Source organism: Ambystoma mexicanum, chromosome 4p, assembly GCF_040938575.1.
Source record: "Ambystoma mexicanum isolate Mex_15411 chromosome 4p, UKY_AmexF1_1, whole genome shotgun sequence".
In the NCBI taxonomy this organism is placed as follows: domain Eukaryota; kingdom Metazoa; phylum Chordata; class Amphibia; order Caudata; family Ambystomatidae; genus Ambystoma; species Ambystoma mexicanum.
The window spans coordinates 1052060609-1052080237 of record NC_090927.1 but is presented as its reverse complement, the minus strand read 5'-3'; the positions used below and the strand labels follow the sequence as shown (position 1 = coordinate 1052080237).

General features: G+C 42.2%; 1 protein-coding gene across 1 annotated transcript in view; it reads left to right on the top strand.

Moving 5' to 3' along the window:
- The window catches only part of LOC138453614 (uncharacterized), a 308890-nt gene that overhangs the window by 36511 nt on the left and 252750 nt on the right, over nt 1-19629 (top strand). The window contains exon 2 of the mRNA XM_069606623.1: nt 9380-9650. Within this exon, the coding sequence (XP_069462724.1) occupies nt 9380-9650 (271 nt within the window). The remainder of the gene's footprint in view (nt 1-9379; nt 9651-19629) is intronic.

Below are 19629 nucleotides of genomic sequence, written 5' to 3'. Positions count from 1 at the left end.
AGTCAAAGACTTTCGATTGTTCACAGGATTTTGCTTGACCCGTCGCAGGACCACCTTTCTCCTTTCTTTCAATGGGTCTCCCTCTGCCGGGCTCAGACTAAATGTATCTACTTTTATCACTTCTCAGATGGATACCTTACAGAGGCCTTTGAGCACCCGCATGTGCTGGACCACTCTTTGTAGTTTGCTTTAAAGTTTTTAAATCAGTTCACCTTCACTTGCATCTCTTATCAAACGCACTTAATGTTCGTTCCAGCGCTTGCCATACAATGTTGCTGCTGGTAACTTTTGGCTTGAACAGACTGGTCTTGTATCGGCCTCTCCGGCTGTGATTTCAGTGAAGCAGCTTTGTTTTTGGAGCTATGGACGGTACCACAGCGGCTCTCCCGCCTTCATTGATGCAGGACGGCCCCGGGTATCTGACATACAATACAGGATTCTTCAGTCTGGTTTCCTGGCCTTATGCTTTCTATTCTTGAGGTCTCTGGAAAGTAAATGTTCCTTGTCAAAGGGGATATTCCCTTTTTGCGATCCCCCTCAGTTTTGCCGTCTTTCCTCTTGCTCAGCTGCTGTCTTGACTGCTGTTCCTCGTGTGCTTTGCCTCGTTTAGTGTGCACTCGTGCTCTGCCTTTTATCTGTGTGGGGAAGTGTAATGGGAGTAGTGTGTATGATGGTCAGTAATTGCCTGGCCATTGTATTGGGACAGATCGGGTATATTGCTTGGGTGTTAGTCTGTTTTCTCTCATAGCGGGCTGTCTGAGAGAAAGTGTGCATGTTAAGGGGCGGGGGTGTTACAAGGAAGGGGATACAGTGTCTTGCCATCCGGTGTCGGACTCTCACAAGACCCCCTCACCCAGGCAATCTTCCTGCACTGGTCCACCCCCACAAACTGGATGCAAAAGCGTTGGAAGACAGGTCCTGAGGGACTAGTGGGTGAGACACCGTCTGGTTTGTGGGGTTAGGTCCCTTTCTGACCTGGGAATTCCAAGCCAGTACTCTTATTTTTTCATTTTTCTGCTTTTTCTTTGCATTAAAAGCGGCATGCTTCTTCAGCATGAGCCATGTTTTTTCAAGTTAGGTCAGCAAATCAGAGACCTGATTTTAGTGCTTTTCTGAAATTCAGGTGTTCCACTACTGTGCGTATTCACTTGGGGAGGGAGTTCCAGAGTTTTGTTTTTAAAACGCTGATCCACCATATTTAATTTTTCGATTTGGTTTAAGACTTGTCATTCCTAGACCTCTGGGTTATTTTTGGTCTGTAGATGGATACCTCTTTTGCAGGATTTGCGCTCCTTTGGTGTGAATTGCTCGAACAATGCAAGTGTTTTGAAGTGATTCCTTTTGACTGGGGGGTCTTGGTGCTGGTGGTGTGGTCTCTTGCTGTTGCATTCTGGATCTGTTGCAGTTTTGTGATGTCTGACGTTTCAAGGTGGATAATGGTTACTTCTATTCTTGACAAGAAGCAAGAGACGATGGCAGGTTTACTGATTGAGACCGGGTAATATCAGCTTGATGGCATGTGGGGGAAGTAGCATTTTACTAGAGGTTCCAGTGTTATGCCGTTGTCCAATTCAGATTTTGGGCTACTTTGGCTGTTTGTGGTCGGGTTCCCATTTCAGTAAGCCTTAGTATATGCAGTTTGGTTTGATCATGGCTTCAGTTTTGTCCAGGTTGAGTTTGTCTGTTGCTGCTCATCCTTGCATGGATTTGTGAGAAGCAGTTGACCAGGGTTTGGTCTGTCCTTGCTGGTATTATTCCGTAGATTTGTGTATCTGCTTAGTTTTAGCATCCCTTGATGGTCAGTGTATGACTGCTTTACTTGTGTAGTGTGATTATTAATAAACTGATGTTGGTGATTAAAAGATCAATATTATGAGCTGAATTGCATTCCTATATTGTTTGAGCCGCATTTTGCATACTAGCCTGAAAAACAATGCATTCATTTTTATAGTTGTATCTCCTATCAGTTTTTGTCATGTAAATTAGTGAAACTGTAAAATACATGTCCTAATCTCAATGTATTTATACTGGTGGGTCGTGTGTGTGGAACACTAATAGGTATGCAGAGACCCCATTCCTTCTACCATCAATGTTCCAACCCAATATTGTGTTTCTATCTTCTAGTGAGAAATACTGGTGCCTTTTCAGTTGGCCATCTCCCAGATGATGGGTGCATCAAACACCTGTCTGCTATGAAGAGGCCTGCAACTGGCTGCGGTTGGAGTGCTTGGGGGGGGGGGGGGGGGGATTGAGTCCAAGTCCCATGTTATATATATATATATATATATACACATACACACCCATAACTTAACCAACTACGCAACGATATCGGACCCAGTGCGTAATGCTGTTAGTTACCTTGGATAACTGGTAACCAGAAAATATAAAGGTTGGAATAACTAGTATTGCTTATTCAACAAGTGGGGTAACCAGTAATTGATACTCCTAGCCCCCCCTTCTCCATCACCAACCAGTAATGCGTCCATAACGATATTGCAACATCTGTTGACCTATATTTGATATTGTGTAGTTCCCTTAAGTAATAACACTAAACCTTTTTTATTAATGTGCTTGGTTGCCCTACCAATCTTTCCCATAATTAAAAACGAATACAAAATCATTATGCGCACTTGTTTCATTACTTGCCATACCCACACTAAAACATCAAATATCAGCACACTTTTAAAACTGGGAAACCATTTTTATTTCATTATTTTACCATGTAACTGTTACCAAATTATTCTTTGCTAAAACCTTTAAAACCACTACTGTAACACCACCTTCACAACCTCTCCCAAAAGGACTCGGAATTCCACCATATTCTAACATATACAAAGCTTTCCATTTTTCCACAACACGTGTAATGTAGGGTATTTAATTAAGGGGTGTTTATGTTTGAACTTCATCCAATGTACCACAAAGATTACAATTTTTAACCTCTTTAGTTTGTATTTCTTGAGTTGGAAATAAAATTCATGCAAAACCTGAGAATTGGATCTCGCCCCTATTGGGGAAACCTAAACGGGTAACCGGGAAGCTGACCGACGACTGGCTTATCTAATACAAAGAATCTTTGTAACTCGGACATTCTCAATTGTCTTCATAGTGCAAATAGTCATATTAGGCAATCTCTTGATTAATATTTAGATCCATGTTGGTACATTGCATGTTATGCAAATAACATCAGCAAACATTTAAAATTGGATGAGTTTTACTGCCCAGCATCATCACTTTTTTTTTAATTCTCATAAAGGAATCTAGAATAGGTTTGATATTTTCAATTGAGAGCTCAAACCTAAGTGAAGGCTACTTTGGACGATTAAGCGCCTTAGTCCAAGAAGATCCCAATTAAAATTCCTTAGCTGGTGCTCTGCTTCCAGGCCGTACAAGAGGGCCAGAACAACTTTTAATTTGTAAGTAGTAAATCTGCAGTATTTTCTGTATTCTGCTCATTCCACATGCAAACTACACTGCTTTTAGTCACTCAATTACCCTTTTGTTTGGGGTACCTACAAAATGATAACCAAACACCTCACTGGTTTAACTGGCATCAATGTACTATTAATATTCCATCTAAAGGAATCCAAGCCTTATTTAAATAAATGATTCCTTTTTCGCAGCTTAATCTGTATTGGCATTTACAAATCTCTACAAACCTAAAGGGGCCAAATCCTCTACATCCGCCTATGACATCCAATCAAGTCATACATTTTTTTGGCCTAGCCAAAGACCCACTGGCGCGAGCTATGGATAAATCCCATAAAAGTTGAACAGGCATAGAACTAATATACATCCCTGCCTCAGACCTACTCCTGAAGTGGGGATTTCTTTAGTAAGACTGCCCTAACTAACTTGTAAAACTGTATTTTACAGCAGATGCCTAATTGACAGAAGGGAAGGTGGAATGCCTCACCTTTATAACTTCTTTCACCATATTGTATGTCTGTGTTGATGGCTTGACTGAAATCTATCATAGCAACATGGAGCCGGGGCATTATTCTCCATGCATTCTCCCGTAAGCAGTTTAGAATAAAGACCATAGTATTGATACCTTTTTGGTTCCTTCAAATGGGCCTATTTTTACCTCTCAACTTTCCAACTCCTTGAGCAGCTGGCTAGCAAAAGCATCTAGACGTGCGATCGGTCTATCTATACCCATCGCCCTTATCAACTGGCACTATAATTGATACACAAGTGGATGGATATCCCATAACAATATAATTATACGCATTTGCCCAGAGTCTTGTATTGCTTTTCAAAATATACTGTTGGGGTTGGGGGGTGTCCTTAATGTGGATGCCTTAATTATTTTATGTCCTCACAATCAAAAGATTGTATCAGCTCCTCCCCAAGTATAACACTATTGTAATCAGAATCCACATTAATCATTAAAACATTATTCAGTGTCTCTCCTTTTCTCTAGAAATTCCTTAGTTCCACATTCCCACATCATATGTTCAAAGGATGATACTGTTTGCATTTCCAACAAGCCTCTGACTCCAACAATCCTCTAAAACAATTTCTGTGGAGTCCAGTATACTCCATTCAGGATTTTAATCTTTCTCTTCCCCCTAAATTAAACAAGGTCAAGGAAACATTCCTGCATATGTTCCATCTGCACACTCCTTTCCAAATCTATCGGCTCTGACCATTGGAGCAAATGTTGTTAATCTGGAACCTTATATTCTGCTAGTACACTTTTGCGGCAATGTGACACATCCATTTTTGAATTCTTGTAACCAGTCCTTGTATGCTTCAGGAATTCCCACCACTTATCGGTTTTCTAGAACAAATTTCAAGTTTCTTTCTTCACACTTTCAAATGTGATCCATTTTCTCCTTCGAATAAATCACCGATCCATTGGATACCAGTTAGGCCAAAAAATGTCTTCCCCCTCCAACTTTCTGGATTTAGTAGGAATTTCCTTTCTTATTGAGCTTCATTAGTCCTTTCCAGCATTTCCTCAAAAATGTTGCCGGAGCATATGATCTGCAGCCATTTGCGTCTCCTGATGTCATCACCGCCCTTGAGGCAAGTGGAGTACATCTGCTATACAGCCTGAGTCCAAACGTCAGTTGAATTCTCAATAAAAGGTAGCAGATGTCTGGAACCAAAAGATAGATTTTCAAAATCTGGCACAGCCAATCCTTGATTTCCTGTTGGAATTTAGTTTCCAGATTTTTTTTTTTAGTTGAAGTTTCCCTTCCCACAGGAATGATTGTATCAGACTCCATCTTCATTCATTAGTTTCTTTTTTCTCATTATTGGAATAATACTCCGGATATAGTTGATACGGGGAGCAGACGTCATCCTGATGGCTTTACTCTTCCCCACAGGCTCAGCTTCAAATCATCCCATCTACACAGGTCTTTTTCTTTTTCTTTTTTTTGTCCAACATCTCGATGGCATGCTGATTAACATCCATCATATGAGCCACACCTCTCGTAAGCATATGCCCAAGTACTGCATTTGTTCCAGACACATCTGCATCCACAATCTTAGTCGTTGACCGGAACAAGTCTTCGAAGCAGCATTGCTTCAGATTTAGAATTCCTTTTGTATCTGGAGTACTCTCGTCGTTTTGATCTATTGATGCTCAGACCGATAAGTTGAATCCTTGAATTACCAGCAGCATATCGACCTATAGCCAGTTTTTCTAAGGCTTCTCATGTGTTGCACACCTTGTATCATCCAATCCTCCCTGATTCTTGCTGCTAAGGGTTCCATAGTGAGTGCAAAAAGCAACAGACGGCATGCATCCTTGTGTTACTCACCCTAATTCAAAACTTTATCGTGAAAAACTATTAGTATTTATGCTTGCGTTGGTTTTGAATAAAGCAGTTTAATCCATCCAAGCAGGTTTTCTCCCACTCCGGTGCCCTCTAAAGTGGCAATTAGATCTTCCCATTCAATGCGATCAAACGCCTTTTCAGCATCTAGTGATGGAACTGCCACCTCAGCAGGTAATTGCTTTGTCATATATGATCCGTTTCAGATAAATGTCTGCCTTTAACAAAGCCAGCTTGTTCTTGGCCAATAAGCCCTGGCAGCAAGGTTTCAACTCTCGTTGCAATGACCTTCGCTAGGATTTATCTGTAAATTAGTCTTATTGGCCTATAACTTATGTTCAACACGATTTCCCTTCATTTAGAAATAATGAGATTGTGGCATGTCGGGTGTTTTGCTCCTCCTTGAGATTTTAACATTGCCAGCATCAGAGCACATACCTCATCCGGCTTAATCTTATAAAATTCTGCTGATAGTTCATTGGGACACAGCCATTTTTCCCAGGTTTAGAATGAATGTTGCTATTTTGTTCTTCAATCTCCAGATCCTTCACCAAATAGTCTGTCCTCGGATTCAGTTTAAGGTTGCAGCTGCCTATGAATTTAGCGTTATCAGCACTTTGGAAGAGTATAGTCTTTGGTAGTATTCCTTGAATTCTTAATTCTTGTTGGCTCAACAGTATTTCTCCTGTCTGGCATTCTATTGTATTAATTGATGTTTCATTTTCCATAACCTTCAGACTGTGGGCTAAGACGATCACATTTCTCTCCACCCTCATAGTAGTTGCTGCTTGCTCTGAGCAAGTGAACATTTGCCTTTTCTGTTTGGAGCCTCTCGTTCCTTTTTTCTACGGCTAGTACAGAACAAGATTCCGCTGTATGATTCTGCATTGGTATTTTTCTTCTCCATTTCTTCACTTTTTTTTTTTACTAGATGGGCCAATCGGCATGCCTCTCATGTAACATTTGAATGCTTCCCATACTCATCGCAACTTCATCCGACCAGCTTTTCTCCACAAATGTAGCTTATGTCACAAGCTTGTCTACTCTTTCGACATTTTCGTACAGGGAGACATCATTTTCCAAGTACTTATTTTAGGCTGTTGAAACGGGAACATGATCTGAGATCAGGATGGTATTAATATTGATTGACCACAATTTTGTGTGCAGACCAGAAGGGAGCAAGTTTATTTGTGAGAACATTGTATGATGCCCCGAGTAGAATGAATAGTCTCTCCAAGGGGTGCTGAACTCTCCACCTATTCTGTAAACCACATACAATGTAGCATGGTTTCTTGCTTCATTTTGCTTTCTTAGCTCATCGAGAACACTTTTGTCTATCACTAAATGTTGCTTGAAGTGCTTGTTCCCCTGTGTGAGAGTACCAACACAGGGGTGTCTGAAGGGCCAGAGCTGGAGCCCTGAGACTAAAACCAGAAGACTGTGATCCGCACTGCAATAAGAACTGTGCAGAAGGCTGTACAGTGAAACCGACCAGTGAGCTTCTAATGAATGGGAAACCTAGTGCATGAGTGAACTTTGTCATGCGCTCAATACTTGCATTGGCATGACCGCGTGCCTTGAATACCAGTTTCTAAAGTCTCTGATCTTTCATTTTCAATTGGCTGAGAATACTTTGTATCGGATGGGTCACGCGTGTCAAACACATTTTCGAAGGTCTTTGCACTTAATTGAATTGCCCAGTGTTCAATCTATGCTTCTTAAACGAAGCGCAAATAAACTATAATCGAAACTCATGATAATAGAATACCGAACTGAACCAACACCTTGTTAACCATCAATCGACAATCTGATACCAGAAAGGGAACAGAACCTCAACTATTTGCCATCACTCTCAGTACTACTAGTAGATTGTAAGTCCAGTAACCCCTATCATGAGACCTCTTCTTGGTGCATGCTTCTTTAATTCCATCCAAACCTGCAACAAACGAGCATGACACTGGCAGGTGCGAGTAATCCAAAGACTACTCTGTTTAGCGTAACGTTTGTTAGAGCTTCAGTTGAGACCAACCTACTGGCGTTTGTCGCAAGACTTTTCCTCAACTGCTCGCTTCATGCTTGATTTGGTTGCAACTGGCATTGTTTAGGGCAATACTGATTTAATGTCAAATCACATGTCCAAACACACGCAGTCTTTGACATCGTGGGTTCTGTTGCAGATTTACTATGAAGCGCTTATAGACCAGTTGTACAAGCTGTGGTATTAAGGGAGGTATTTACTTGCAGTTCTTTGCTGAACTTCCTCTCCTCAAACCACGCACCCACATTGCACAACTGCAGTAAACTTCGAGCACTGCCTGATACTTTAGTGGGCCAACCAAGCACACGACAGTTTGCACAAATATGGCATCACAAGGACATAATACATGTACTAATTTACACAGCCACTCGTATAGTATCCGCCACTGGCAAGTCTGCCATCTGTCATCCACTACATTGCTTTCCAATGTTTATTGGATGAACATCGTTCGTATGCCCTAATGCATCCCACCTGGGGCCCATACGGCAACGCAGTTCATGTTTTCAATTACTACAATCTCACTGGCACAGTGAGGCATACTTTTGAATCTGCACTGGTCAGGAATTGTTCATTATCTGACCCCCGCACCCCCTCTTGCAGAAACTACTGCAATGTTAGACACACTGCGACCCTTACGTTTTTTAGCCTGTGACTCCATGATCCCTCATTGCCTATGCTGGATATAGCTGATTGTGGGGGGGGGGGGGGCGTTTGCAAGCCAAAACGGCTGCAGGTTTCCCATCACTAACCTAGCGGCAAGGGGTCCCCCACCAGAGAGGCATTAGACAAGCCAGTTATATTACCTATAGTATGCTAAAATAATTTTTCCACACTGCATAGTATTAAGCATTGTAATTATGCAGACACTTCGCAAATTAATATCCATTTTTGTGACTTTGCAATTCTTTAAAATGTCCTATTGGACTTGCTTTAGTTTGCTGCAACTGTTGCCTTAATTGACTCGACAGGACAGCTTGATATGTTTAGTAGGGAATGTCTACCAAACTAAGTAGCAAATGTTGTGCCTAAATGGTTTTTGAAATTCGGAATCGTGTACTCCATAGATGAGTTGTCGGTAGTGCTCTATGAAATGGGTTTCCTTGCAACCATGGAATATGGGTTTAAATTTGATGTTTAGATCTCGCTTCAAAATAATAATTGCTCATCGTTTTAAGTGCATGTAGATGTTTCAGTGATTATTCAAAATGTGTCCACCGACTTCAAGGCTTTTTCGTGAGTGCCTGCTGTGGAGCAACTGTTTCCCAGAGGCCGACAAGTGCTTGGTTTTATTGCCTCTGAAAAGTTATTTCCTGTCGGTTCATATGCTACCGTTACACCTAACGTTTCCAACATTGCACTATAGTAACTCTTTGTATGTTGAAGGTTGTCGTGTGTGTGTGTGTGTGTGTGTGTGTGTGTATATGTGTATATATATATATATATATATATATATATATATATATATATATATATATATATATATATATATATATATATATATGAGTGAATGTGTCAACTTGTTTAAATTAATTTTATATTCTTCTTCTTACAGGACTATTTTGCATTGCCTTTTACTGGCTGTGAAAACTACAGTCCACAGGAAGCCTTCAAACTCCTCTACATGTGGCACAAACTGTATAGAACATTACCTTACAACAGACAGATTCAAGACTTGTTCTTTTCTGGAGCACCTCCGTCTAAGTACTGGATGCAGTGGTTGGTTTTAGAAGATATGGTCCCTTTGCCTGCCATTCAGCTTCCGGCTCCTGAGATCCAAGATATTTGGGGAATAAGCAAAGAATGCTTAGATGAGAAACATAAAGGTTAGTAGGAAATTTGTTGTACTGGTTCTAGCCAAATGTCTTAATGAAATCGGGTGTTTGGCTGTGCCTTAAATGTGCATAGGTTGTGGTTATCTGAAATTCAATTTGTAAAGTTCAGAATTGCAAACTGCAAAAAACATAAGCTCATTTAGCCATCACGTATTCACATCTTCGAATAGCCATTGAAATGCAATTTTTAGGAGGAATTGTGGAACATCTGCTGAAATCGTTAATTCTAGATTGTTTAATGTTGCTAAATAGAGCATACCTGACCACCCCACGAGATGGTGGAGTTTTAATACGATAAATAATTGTCGCCCCCATCTCCTCCCCCACAGCAGAAGTGTACATTACTTACTCTGCACAATCCCACTTTGCACCCCACCAAACCTTCATTCTCAAGATTGGTAGAACTGAGTGAAATTGTACAGTGACCATCGCCATTAGAAGTCTGTAACATGTTCACCTCATTGAGACCACCAGCATGTAGTGATTCATAAACTTAATTCAATGGTCACCCCAACCCCTCGAGTGACAGTTCAGACTAGCTCGAATTTGATGCCCTACTATTCAACAGCATTTTACCTAGAGGACAGGAGTACCATGAACTTTATTTCCCCATCTGCAGCAGCCTCATTGTTCCGTCACAAGCGTGTCGGAGAATCATCCGATCATTGTAGTCTGAGTACATGTGTTCCTTCATGCCCAAATACTCTCCCTGGTGACCTTCATAATGGCCACCTGAGCACATGCAGATCCCTCTTATGTAGGCGTGGAAGTACATCAAGCAACCCTCAGTCTATTTTTTTAGCAGTCCAGATGAAAATGATCTATTTAAGTAGCTTTTTTTTTTTGTTTGCCCCCATAAAATGGCCAGTGTTTGAGTCGGCTATAAACATCTAACTTTGAGAAATGCAATCTATTGCGTGTTTTCCTTTTCATCACTACAGGCAAGTGATCTGACATTATCTTGGGCAGAATTTTGCAAGTCAACACCCTGCTATAGACCTCCTCCAAACGTGATTATGTGGCCAGTCATATATTAAGGGTCGAAAAGTAAACTGCTTGCAATTATGCTACATCGTAACGTTATATGGGTTCCTTTGTTGGTAGCTACCTTGTCCACGCTAACCTGTCTTCTATGGGATAGAACGGGTTTGCGCAGTGACCTGGCATAGGCCGAATCTGGCAAAAGCCTAGGGTGGATGGCCTAGTTGTGTGAGCATTCTGCATGCTAAATGTTGCCAGTTTTTGGCTTGCTCCTAAAAAGCCTTACCAACATATTTTAGGACTGGTATTTATTCTAAACGCTGGTTGTACAATGCCTAGAAAAGTGCTTGATTGTAGTCTGGCGCGAAATTAGAATGAACTTCGTCTCCTATAGACATTTTCACTGGTGACAGAGGGCATCTGCTTCCTTTTTTGTTCTCCAGAAGGACGCTGTTCTGCATTTTGTTCATGGCCAGAGTAAATATAATTGGTTACCGTCAATTGTATACATGGTTTTTGAATGTATTCATCTGCTATATGCTGAAGTCTGCATTTTAACGCACGTTGGCGGGTTACAGACCACCCACACAAGCAGATGGAAATGAGATGAAGAGGTTCCAACGAGCTGAATGGCCATCGATGCAGATTCTTGAGGCTTCCAAAAAAAATATCCTTTTTGTTTAAGTATTGCAGATTCATTTCTGAAAGGCAAAACCGCATTTGTGAAATGCATGGACCTATGTTGTCTGGTTTCCTGTTGTATAATCATGGGCTGAATGTGAAAAGCCAGGTGGTGCGTGTCCGTTTGTGTACTGCAAAGTAGGTGCAGGCTTCGAGGCTGGCTCAATTTTTACATTTTCTCCGTTATGGGAGCAGTCTTATTATTCACATGTAAAATAGACCAATAGATCAGGGTCTACCCACCAACCAGAACCATGACTGGTAAGTAGCAACGCTATACTTAATGGCTGCAAATATCGGACTCCTTTTACCATCCACCGCAAAGCAGGGATATGCTATTTGAGCTTGGCATCCAGTCCCTGATAACCAACCTGCTTTCTTGCCTGCAGGCTTTGCCTTGCACCCACTGGGGGCAGTAACGTACTGACTGCAGGAGGGCAAGATATTTTGGTGGTCCAGGACTTTTTGCCTAGCTGCCCCCTCGTCGGGAGGGCCCTGCAGCTGGGAGAAAATGTCCAGACTACTCATTCCGCTAGTGTCCTGGGTGGCAACGTCTTCATGCTTGTCTGTTTATTGCAGTGCCATGATGTCTTCTAGCTTGACATGCAAAAAAGGGTTTTGCTGTTATGTTCGTTTAAATGTTCTTAAAAAAAAGTACAGTAAAAAATAATGCAGAAAAGGGGAGCATATAAAGGTTGCATGTTATGTGCAGAGCTGAACATGGTATTTCCTTCCTCCGAAGGGGCTTTAACTGGGCTGTAGGCTACACAAAGCTCATTACAACCCTACCAGCGGCACTCATTCCTGATGCCTGGGCCTGCTTGCAAAGGTCAGGGGCGAAGGGGGCCTACAAGAACCAGGGTCGATCTACCAACCTGATTACCCTGACGAGCTTTAGTGAGAAACTCACTTTGGGTGATATCTGCTAGAGGGTGTCCAGTTAAGCCCTTACAGTAGGTTGCATTGCCCCACCACTCTCCCTTGGGGGTGCATGTGCAGCTTGAAGCGCCTTAGCAGCATCCTGTTGGCCTGCAGCTTTCAATGTGAAGAGGACTGGTTTCCTGGTTATCTCTTACTGAATTAATTATTAATTAATTATATTTATAAAGCGCTCACACAGCCCGCAGGCATCGAGGCGCTGTTACAGGAATAGTTTTTGTCTTAGTTACGTATTTATAACTCGCTTAAACACCCAGAGGTTTCTAAGCGCGGACCCGGGGATCGAACCTGTGTTGCTTCATGTCGTCTTGCTTCCAAGACACGCACGCTGCCGCTGAGCTATCCTCCCGGGCGATGAAGTATTTCCGGGTTACATTGCGATTTTATTTTTATTGTATTGGTTATTGCAAACAGTATAATAAATAATTCAAGATATATTAAACATTAAAACCATCAAATTTAAAATCCACATTTCATAAGTTTCTTGTCAAAGGAAAAATGAATACAATGAATACAAAGTTCACTAACAATGATACTTCCTTCATTCAAAGAAAATGAGTCTTAAAATGTAATCGGTTTCAGCTTAATTAGGTAGGCAACTACAACAATGTAGTTGGCTGACCAGAGCAAACACGTTGCCAAAAATCTGGTGTATTAAAACTCAGACAGTTTATGGACATTTGGATTCTCAAGTCATGTAAGTGACAACGGTCAATGAAGAGATGTTTTGGGGATTAAATGGCCTGTTTGCAATAGCTACATAGTGGGCCAACAACTTTCCCTCTTGAGGTGTAGCATATCCCATGTATGTATTAGATGCAGACTGATTATCAAAGTTTTCATGAACCTTGCGTCGGGACATGGTACCTCGAATGTTTCTTTTTCTATGCTGAGTATCTCTTTTCACATGTCTGGCTCCAATAATTTTCGTAGTTTTTCTCTTTAGGAGAACCCAATTAAGACCAGTGACTTTCTGTTGCAGTTTTATTACAGATGTCTGCAAAGGTTTTGCTGCCCCTTGGCAGTTTTATTACAGATGTCTACAATGGTTTTGCTGCCCCTTGGCTTTAATTTTTGACAAAGGCCTGTATGTTAAAATACAAGGCTTTAGGATTCGCCATTCTACGCTTCACATATATTCTAAACATGTTCCAGTTTCTCACAGGTGAGTGAAGTAAGGCCCAATTCAAACCATAAATCGGTAATGGGTAAAGCATTTGGTAGATTAAGGACCTTCCAAATAAAACGCTCTAATTTAGAGAAGTCGTAGTCTTGAGCTGGGGGTCGTTAATCTCAACAATAGAGGGCAGGTATGTAAATCTGCAATACCTCTTAAAGACATAGGATGTTTGGGACCTCCACTGTATTGCTTCCTCCTGTATGGAGTTTACCCATGTCGCTTTAAGTGAAGATCTAGCAAGTTGAATCTTGGATTTCGTTGCTTGTTCCACCATCGGGGGTTTCTCTTCCAGCCACTAGGTGACTCTTGGTGGGCTACTCTCAAATCCCCAAAACTCATGACAAGGGTTTTACAGTGGTTCACCGACTAGCCATTCGATGCCATGAACTAAAGCTTATAAACCCAGCTGGGTTCTGTCTAATGACAAAAATATCAGCATAGCAAGGGATGTTTTGGTTGAGCTGCCTACTTTTTGCACGATATAGGATACTATACACGTCTGATTGATGGGGCTAAATAGGCAGGGAGCCAATACTCGCCCCTGCCTTAAGCCGCAGTCTGATCGGTTTAGTCATGTGGCCTTGTGCATCTAGCACACTTTTGCCCGGCTTTTGTTATGAAGATGTTTATAGCTGATCTTCCTTCAGTAACCTGTCTGAAATTTAGGCAGAATATCGGTCGATTCCATCCACGTCTCGCTTTCCTGCAGTACATGGGCGGTAAAGATTTTACTCCACATCGAGTAGCATGATATTAATCTACGTTGCCCCTTTTCTTTTTTTATAGATCTGGACGATATTGGACAGGTTCCAGGAATTTGGGAGTATTTTTGTTAATGGGATGTGTTCGAAGAGCACAAATAGCATTCATTCACGTGTCCATCCATCTGCCTTGAGTACCATGTTTCTCAGCCCATTGGGGCCTGGTGCTCGAGATCAATGCCTGTTTAATTTCCATATAAATTTGCCATATGGATCTGTTAACCTCCCAGCTGCCCTTGTATTTCTCCTGCTATTTCCACGTAAGTATCCTACCAGTGTTTTCCAAAGTGGGACGACATTGTTTCCGGAATGGGATTTAGTAACGCAGCCACCTGGCCACCCTCCTTTTTTTATTTTTTTTCATTTACAATTTTACAATGGACCAAAATTTTTGGTATTTGTTCCCATGTTTCTGAGCCTGAAGAAACCTATTGGACTTCAGCTAATTTCTACACGATTGGCACAACTTCCTAATTTTCTTTTGATTCCTAGCTCCAATTGATGTCCCCCTGATCTTTCCAATGTCTGCAGGTGTTTTTCCCAGTTTTGTATCTCTGCGTTTGCTTTTCGCGGAGGCCCCCTTTTTGTCTTTGCGGTTTTGGTCACTCACCTTTACAGTGCACTGATAAATGGTTGAAAGTGCTCCACTGAGTGTTAACTTGGGTCAGCCGATAGATCCGGATTCAACATTTCCAGAGATCTGAGTTATGGAAATGTTTCTCTTGTGCGTTTAGTTAAGATTGATACAGGTGGATTGTTTCTTTTCTTGGCAGCTTTCAGGATCAAGTGATTCCTCACGCTGTGGTAGTTTACCTCAAAGTTTACACACTAAATATAAACATTGAAGCAAACCGCAATATAGTCTATCCAGAAACTGGAGGCATCCCTAGGCCATGTTGCCAAGGCCAGGATGTCTTGGGGCCCTGTTATCTTGTGTCTGGTTAGGTGGAGGGAAGGGAGGTGTTAGGAATGGTATTCCTGTTATGTTTATTCCCTGCTTTACAACTCTTCTTGAATGCATGCTGGAATGCCTGGAGTGTGACTGACTGGAATGCTGAGTTTATGGGAATGCTGAGTGTATGAGATTCCACCCAGGCAGTTGGTAATCATGTAGCCTGGGTATTGGGAGCCGGTGGGCTTCCCTAGTACTTAACTGCCTATCTCCCTGTGAGACGCCGCTCCGGTCAAAGTCTGCAATGGAAATGTGGCCCATTTATAGAGGAGAGATTCAATGTCACTCGGCAACGTGAAGCAGCGTGTGTTGTGTTGAGCATGTTTAGAGTTTGGTGAAGCCGCGGCAGCACCTTATGCAAGGTGGACATGACGGGCTGTATTTTGCTCGAGCGCTGGGAAAAGTGGTGTCCTAACAAGAGGAATGAAGTAAATCCGGCGCTGGGGAAAATAAGTGATTTGTCAAAAAAAATGAATTGCCACGCTGGTGCAGGAAGTGGCTATTGACTGCTCTTTTGATAACATCATGGACGTGGCAAGCCGTTAGCGTATGGCAACGTATTTTCATGGACGCTATGCTGTTTTGGAAGCAAGAGCTTCTTTATGGTTCTTTGCATTCATGTTTCATAAATTAGCAATGTAGTGTCATCTTCCAGTATGTATGTGGGAATGCAGCAGAATGAGATGTAAACATGCAGTGTTTCAGTGTGAACATGGCAGGGTTCTTGAATGCAGCTTGCTGTAGGTGTGTTTTTGATGTTAGATTGGTCAACAGGTATAACTGTAATGCACAGTATTGAGGCTTCAGAGTGCTACAACTTGGTAGGTTATTTTGGATGATTAGTTTAACTTTTTGAGGAATTTTAGGAATGGATCAGACTAATGAAAAGTGCTGATTATCTTGCATTGCGTTAAGTGGGAGGTTAGAACTAACATTTTTTGAGGCTTTGCAGGATTTTTACGTTGTGAAGATGCAACATGGACTTTTATCGCATTGCCATGAGGTTTACATGCTAGTTTAACATCGTTTTAGGATGCAGGGTGTCTTGGGTTGCATGCTAGAACTATGCAGCATGGACTTTTACGTGTTTTATGGGAACATTGCAATCTGTAATTTTAGCTCCCTCATATTTTAGAAATATACGCTGATGAATAATTTATGGTTCTACAATGCAAGACGTGCGTAGCGTTTAGAGTTTGCATGTCTTGGAGTATGGGCGAGAGTAACAACCCATAGTTTAGTGGAAGGTATATTGGTGCATGTTGACGTTTTGAGCATGGTTGAGTGCAGTAACTCATTGATTTAGTGGGTGAGTGAGCTGCATGCCTTTGCCTTTGTATTATGGGTGAGAAAGGTGACCCATTGTTGCATGATGCATGATGCATGATGGATGATAGGTGAGCATGGGGGAGAGTAGCAACCCATTGTCTGTGGTAAGGGGTCTTTGAAATTTTTGAAGACTTGAGTATGGGTAAATAGCAACCCATTGTTTTGGGTAAGGTATGATGCTCTGCATACCCTTTGAGGATGAGTATGGGGGAGAGTAGTAAACCCGTTGATGTGTAGGTAAGGGTTAGTAGTAGCAGGTGTGGGGCAGGCCCTGTCTGCATGCTGTTGGAAGTACGGGTGTGGTTGGGACCCCTCCACATCGTTTTTTTAGTGTCCAGTGCTGAGACTGTTCCGTCTAGCTGGACGGGAGTGGCCCTCAACCCCAAGATTGGTAAGGAGTATCCAACTCCAGAGCTTGAGGCTCTGGATGGAGCCGATGTTCAGGGGAGGTGTTATCCCTGCCATGTCTTTGTAGGTTTACTGATTTCTTGTGCTTTCAATCTGTTCATTAAATTTGTATTTCTTGTGATAATGGAAACTTTAGTTCTTTTCCATCAGGTTGCCGGAGGTTCAATTTGTGTGAAGTGTTGCTTTGGTATGAGATCCAAGGAATCCTGGCTCAGTTTGTGACCACCAAACTGGGGTTTGTGAGTTTTCTTTTGATTGGAATCCTACTGTGCATGTCTGTTGCCCAGCTGTGTAGTGTGGGTGGGTGGGTGTGTTTGGGTTGTGGCCCAGCTGGTCCTGTCAAATCTTCATGGATTGGTTGTATCTGGAAGTTAGTTAGGTTTCTCTTTTTGGTGCATTGGGACTACGTGCAGTCCATATAGGGGCCTTTCGTGCTGGGGTCGAAGAGTGGGTGGGAGGGGGGGGGGGGGGGGAGAGTAACGGCTCCAAGATCCATCAGTGGTGGATAGGTCAGTTAAAAAAAAATGTGGGTTTTGGTCGTCCAGAGGGGCAGGCAGTGATCAGACGTGGCATGTTTGAGGCTCTCGGTGGCAGCGGTGAGCAGAAGATTTGTCTTGTGTTTGGGATGGTAGTTGGTGTGGTCCTTCTGACAGTGGGTTCGTTGCCCCTGTTTGAGTATATATTCTTTGTATTTGGAATTGGGTTGAGCGCGTGTTTTGAGGCGAGTCTGTGTGGCATGAAGGGAGTTGTGTGGTTAGGTGGAAGGGAGGTGTTGGGAATGGTATTCCTATGTTCCCCTCTTCCTGGATGCATGCTGTGTCTGCAGGTGTGAGGTCATGAATGGAATGCCCGGAGTGTGACTGACTGGAATGCTTGATTGTATGAGATTCCTCCCAGGGCAGTTGGTAATGATGTAGCATGAGTGGTGGGAGCCAGTGGGCTTCGCTATTACTGTACTTTGTATCTCCTTGTGATGTAACCTGAAGATCACAGCTGGCTACCTGAGTATCCTTTATGTACCCAGACTACTAGTCAGAACAGTCCCACAATGAGATTGTTTCTCTATATGGCACCATGTTCCCTATGCCTTCCCCAGGTCACCGCTTTCGTGTTGGGGAACCTATCCTTCGCTAACTAGGGTACTTCCTATCAATGTTCTGTGTGTCACCAACTGTCCTTTTTTGGTCACTATACAGTCCTCGGACAGTGACAAAGGATGGATCAATGTCACATCCGCCACTGGATCTTGTTCAAGACGCTATTTGTGTGATCTGCAATGTTTGGCATTTTATGTCAGGCAAGCACCTTCCTTGTGGAGGAGTTATTGCTTGTGGTTGCCGTCTTATCGGATGTATGGATGTTCGTAAGAATTTTTCTTAGCACTTTGACAGCTATTTCCTTTTTATTTCTTACTCCATGTTCTACCCATACCCCACTCCTTAATGCATAAAACATAAAGGGTAAGAACCTTGCCCTCCAACAGAATACCAGTTAGATAAGAAAGGGCTCAGAACAGCCACAACCTCTACACTGTGTGAGGGGTGAGACAGATGCAAAGGTAAAGATTTGCCATTTTATTAAATAAAAAGGGGTGAGACAAACTCCTTTCCATTATCTCACCAGAATGTCCCTGCCTAACCAACTAAGGCTAAAGAAAAGTGTCCAAAAATATCTGACCCTCTCACTAATCTATACAACTGCAAAATTATACAAGGTTGATTTGGCTGTCTTAAATTCTCAAAATAACTTTGATTTCAAAATGTTGGTAATCCTTGTGACTAGGGTTGGATTCCCTTTCCCTGGATCAATTCATGAATATCTAAAAGTCCAAGTTTAAGAAGGTTCTGTGCAAGGTTGCTTCAGTGTAGTATACAAAGTCTTACCCATTCAATATATCCTTTAATTTGGCAAAGTGAAGATCTCCTACGCAATGTCCATTTTTCCATAATCTCCTGCTTGGCAAAAGTATATTCCTCAAATATTTGCATTAATCCATGCAAATGTAGGGCACACACTTGGCGCATCATACTTCAAAAGAAACAATTTTGTCAAGATCGCTCAATCCCTTTCTGCAACCACAACCACAGCACTTGATGATATCTTTCCCGGTATATTTGCCTGCCATGACTAACTACAATTGGTCCATTTGCCAGGATAAACTACTGCTACATTTGTACTCTGTGGTAATGCTGGTTCCAAAACTCCCCACCTCGGAATCCTAAGTGAGGTGGTTCAAACCAACCACTTCTCTTTATAGTCTTGGAGTGGGTTACAGTTCGTATTCCATAGAAGAATAATAGTTTTCTTGCATGCCCTTTAGCTGTAGGCAATGCAGGTTGCAGTCCCCCCGCACCCACTTGGTATCTCATTCAAGGAGAGCTTTGCTCCTGCAAGTTCTAGTTGTGCCAGTCTAGAAATCTAATTCGCGACCGCAAATGTATTTTGGTGGCCGTGGGCCAAAAGTCTCATGCACGATACGACAGAGTATAGGCTTTCGAGTGTTCTAATGAACAACCATTTTGATGTAACAATCGCCATTTTGTTTTCTAACCATTGCGCATTGCTTTCTGTTCCTATTGCTTCGCATTATATTTTTCGCTTACACTGCTCGACTGAGGAGCAATGCTGTCTGTATATGAAAAGGACAAGGCCACAGGGCAGAGAGGATAACGAGTTTCACTGAAACACAAACATAGGCAGCGCCAGGAAGAATGCCCGGCTACCTCCTTAATGTAGCCT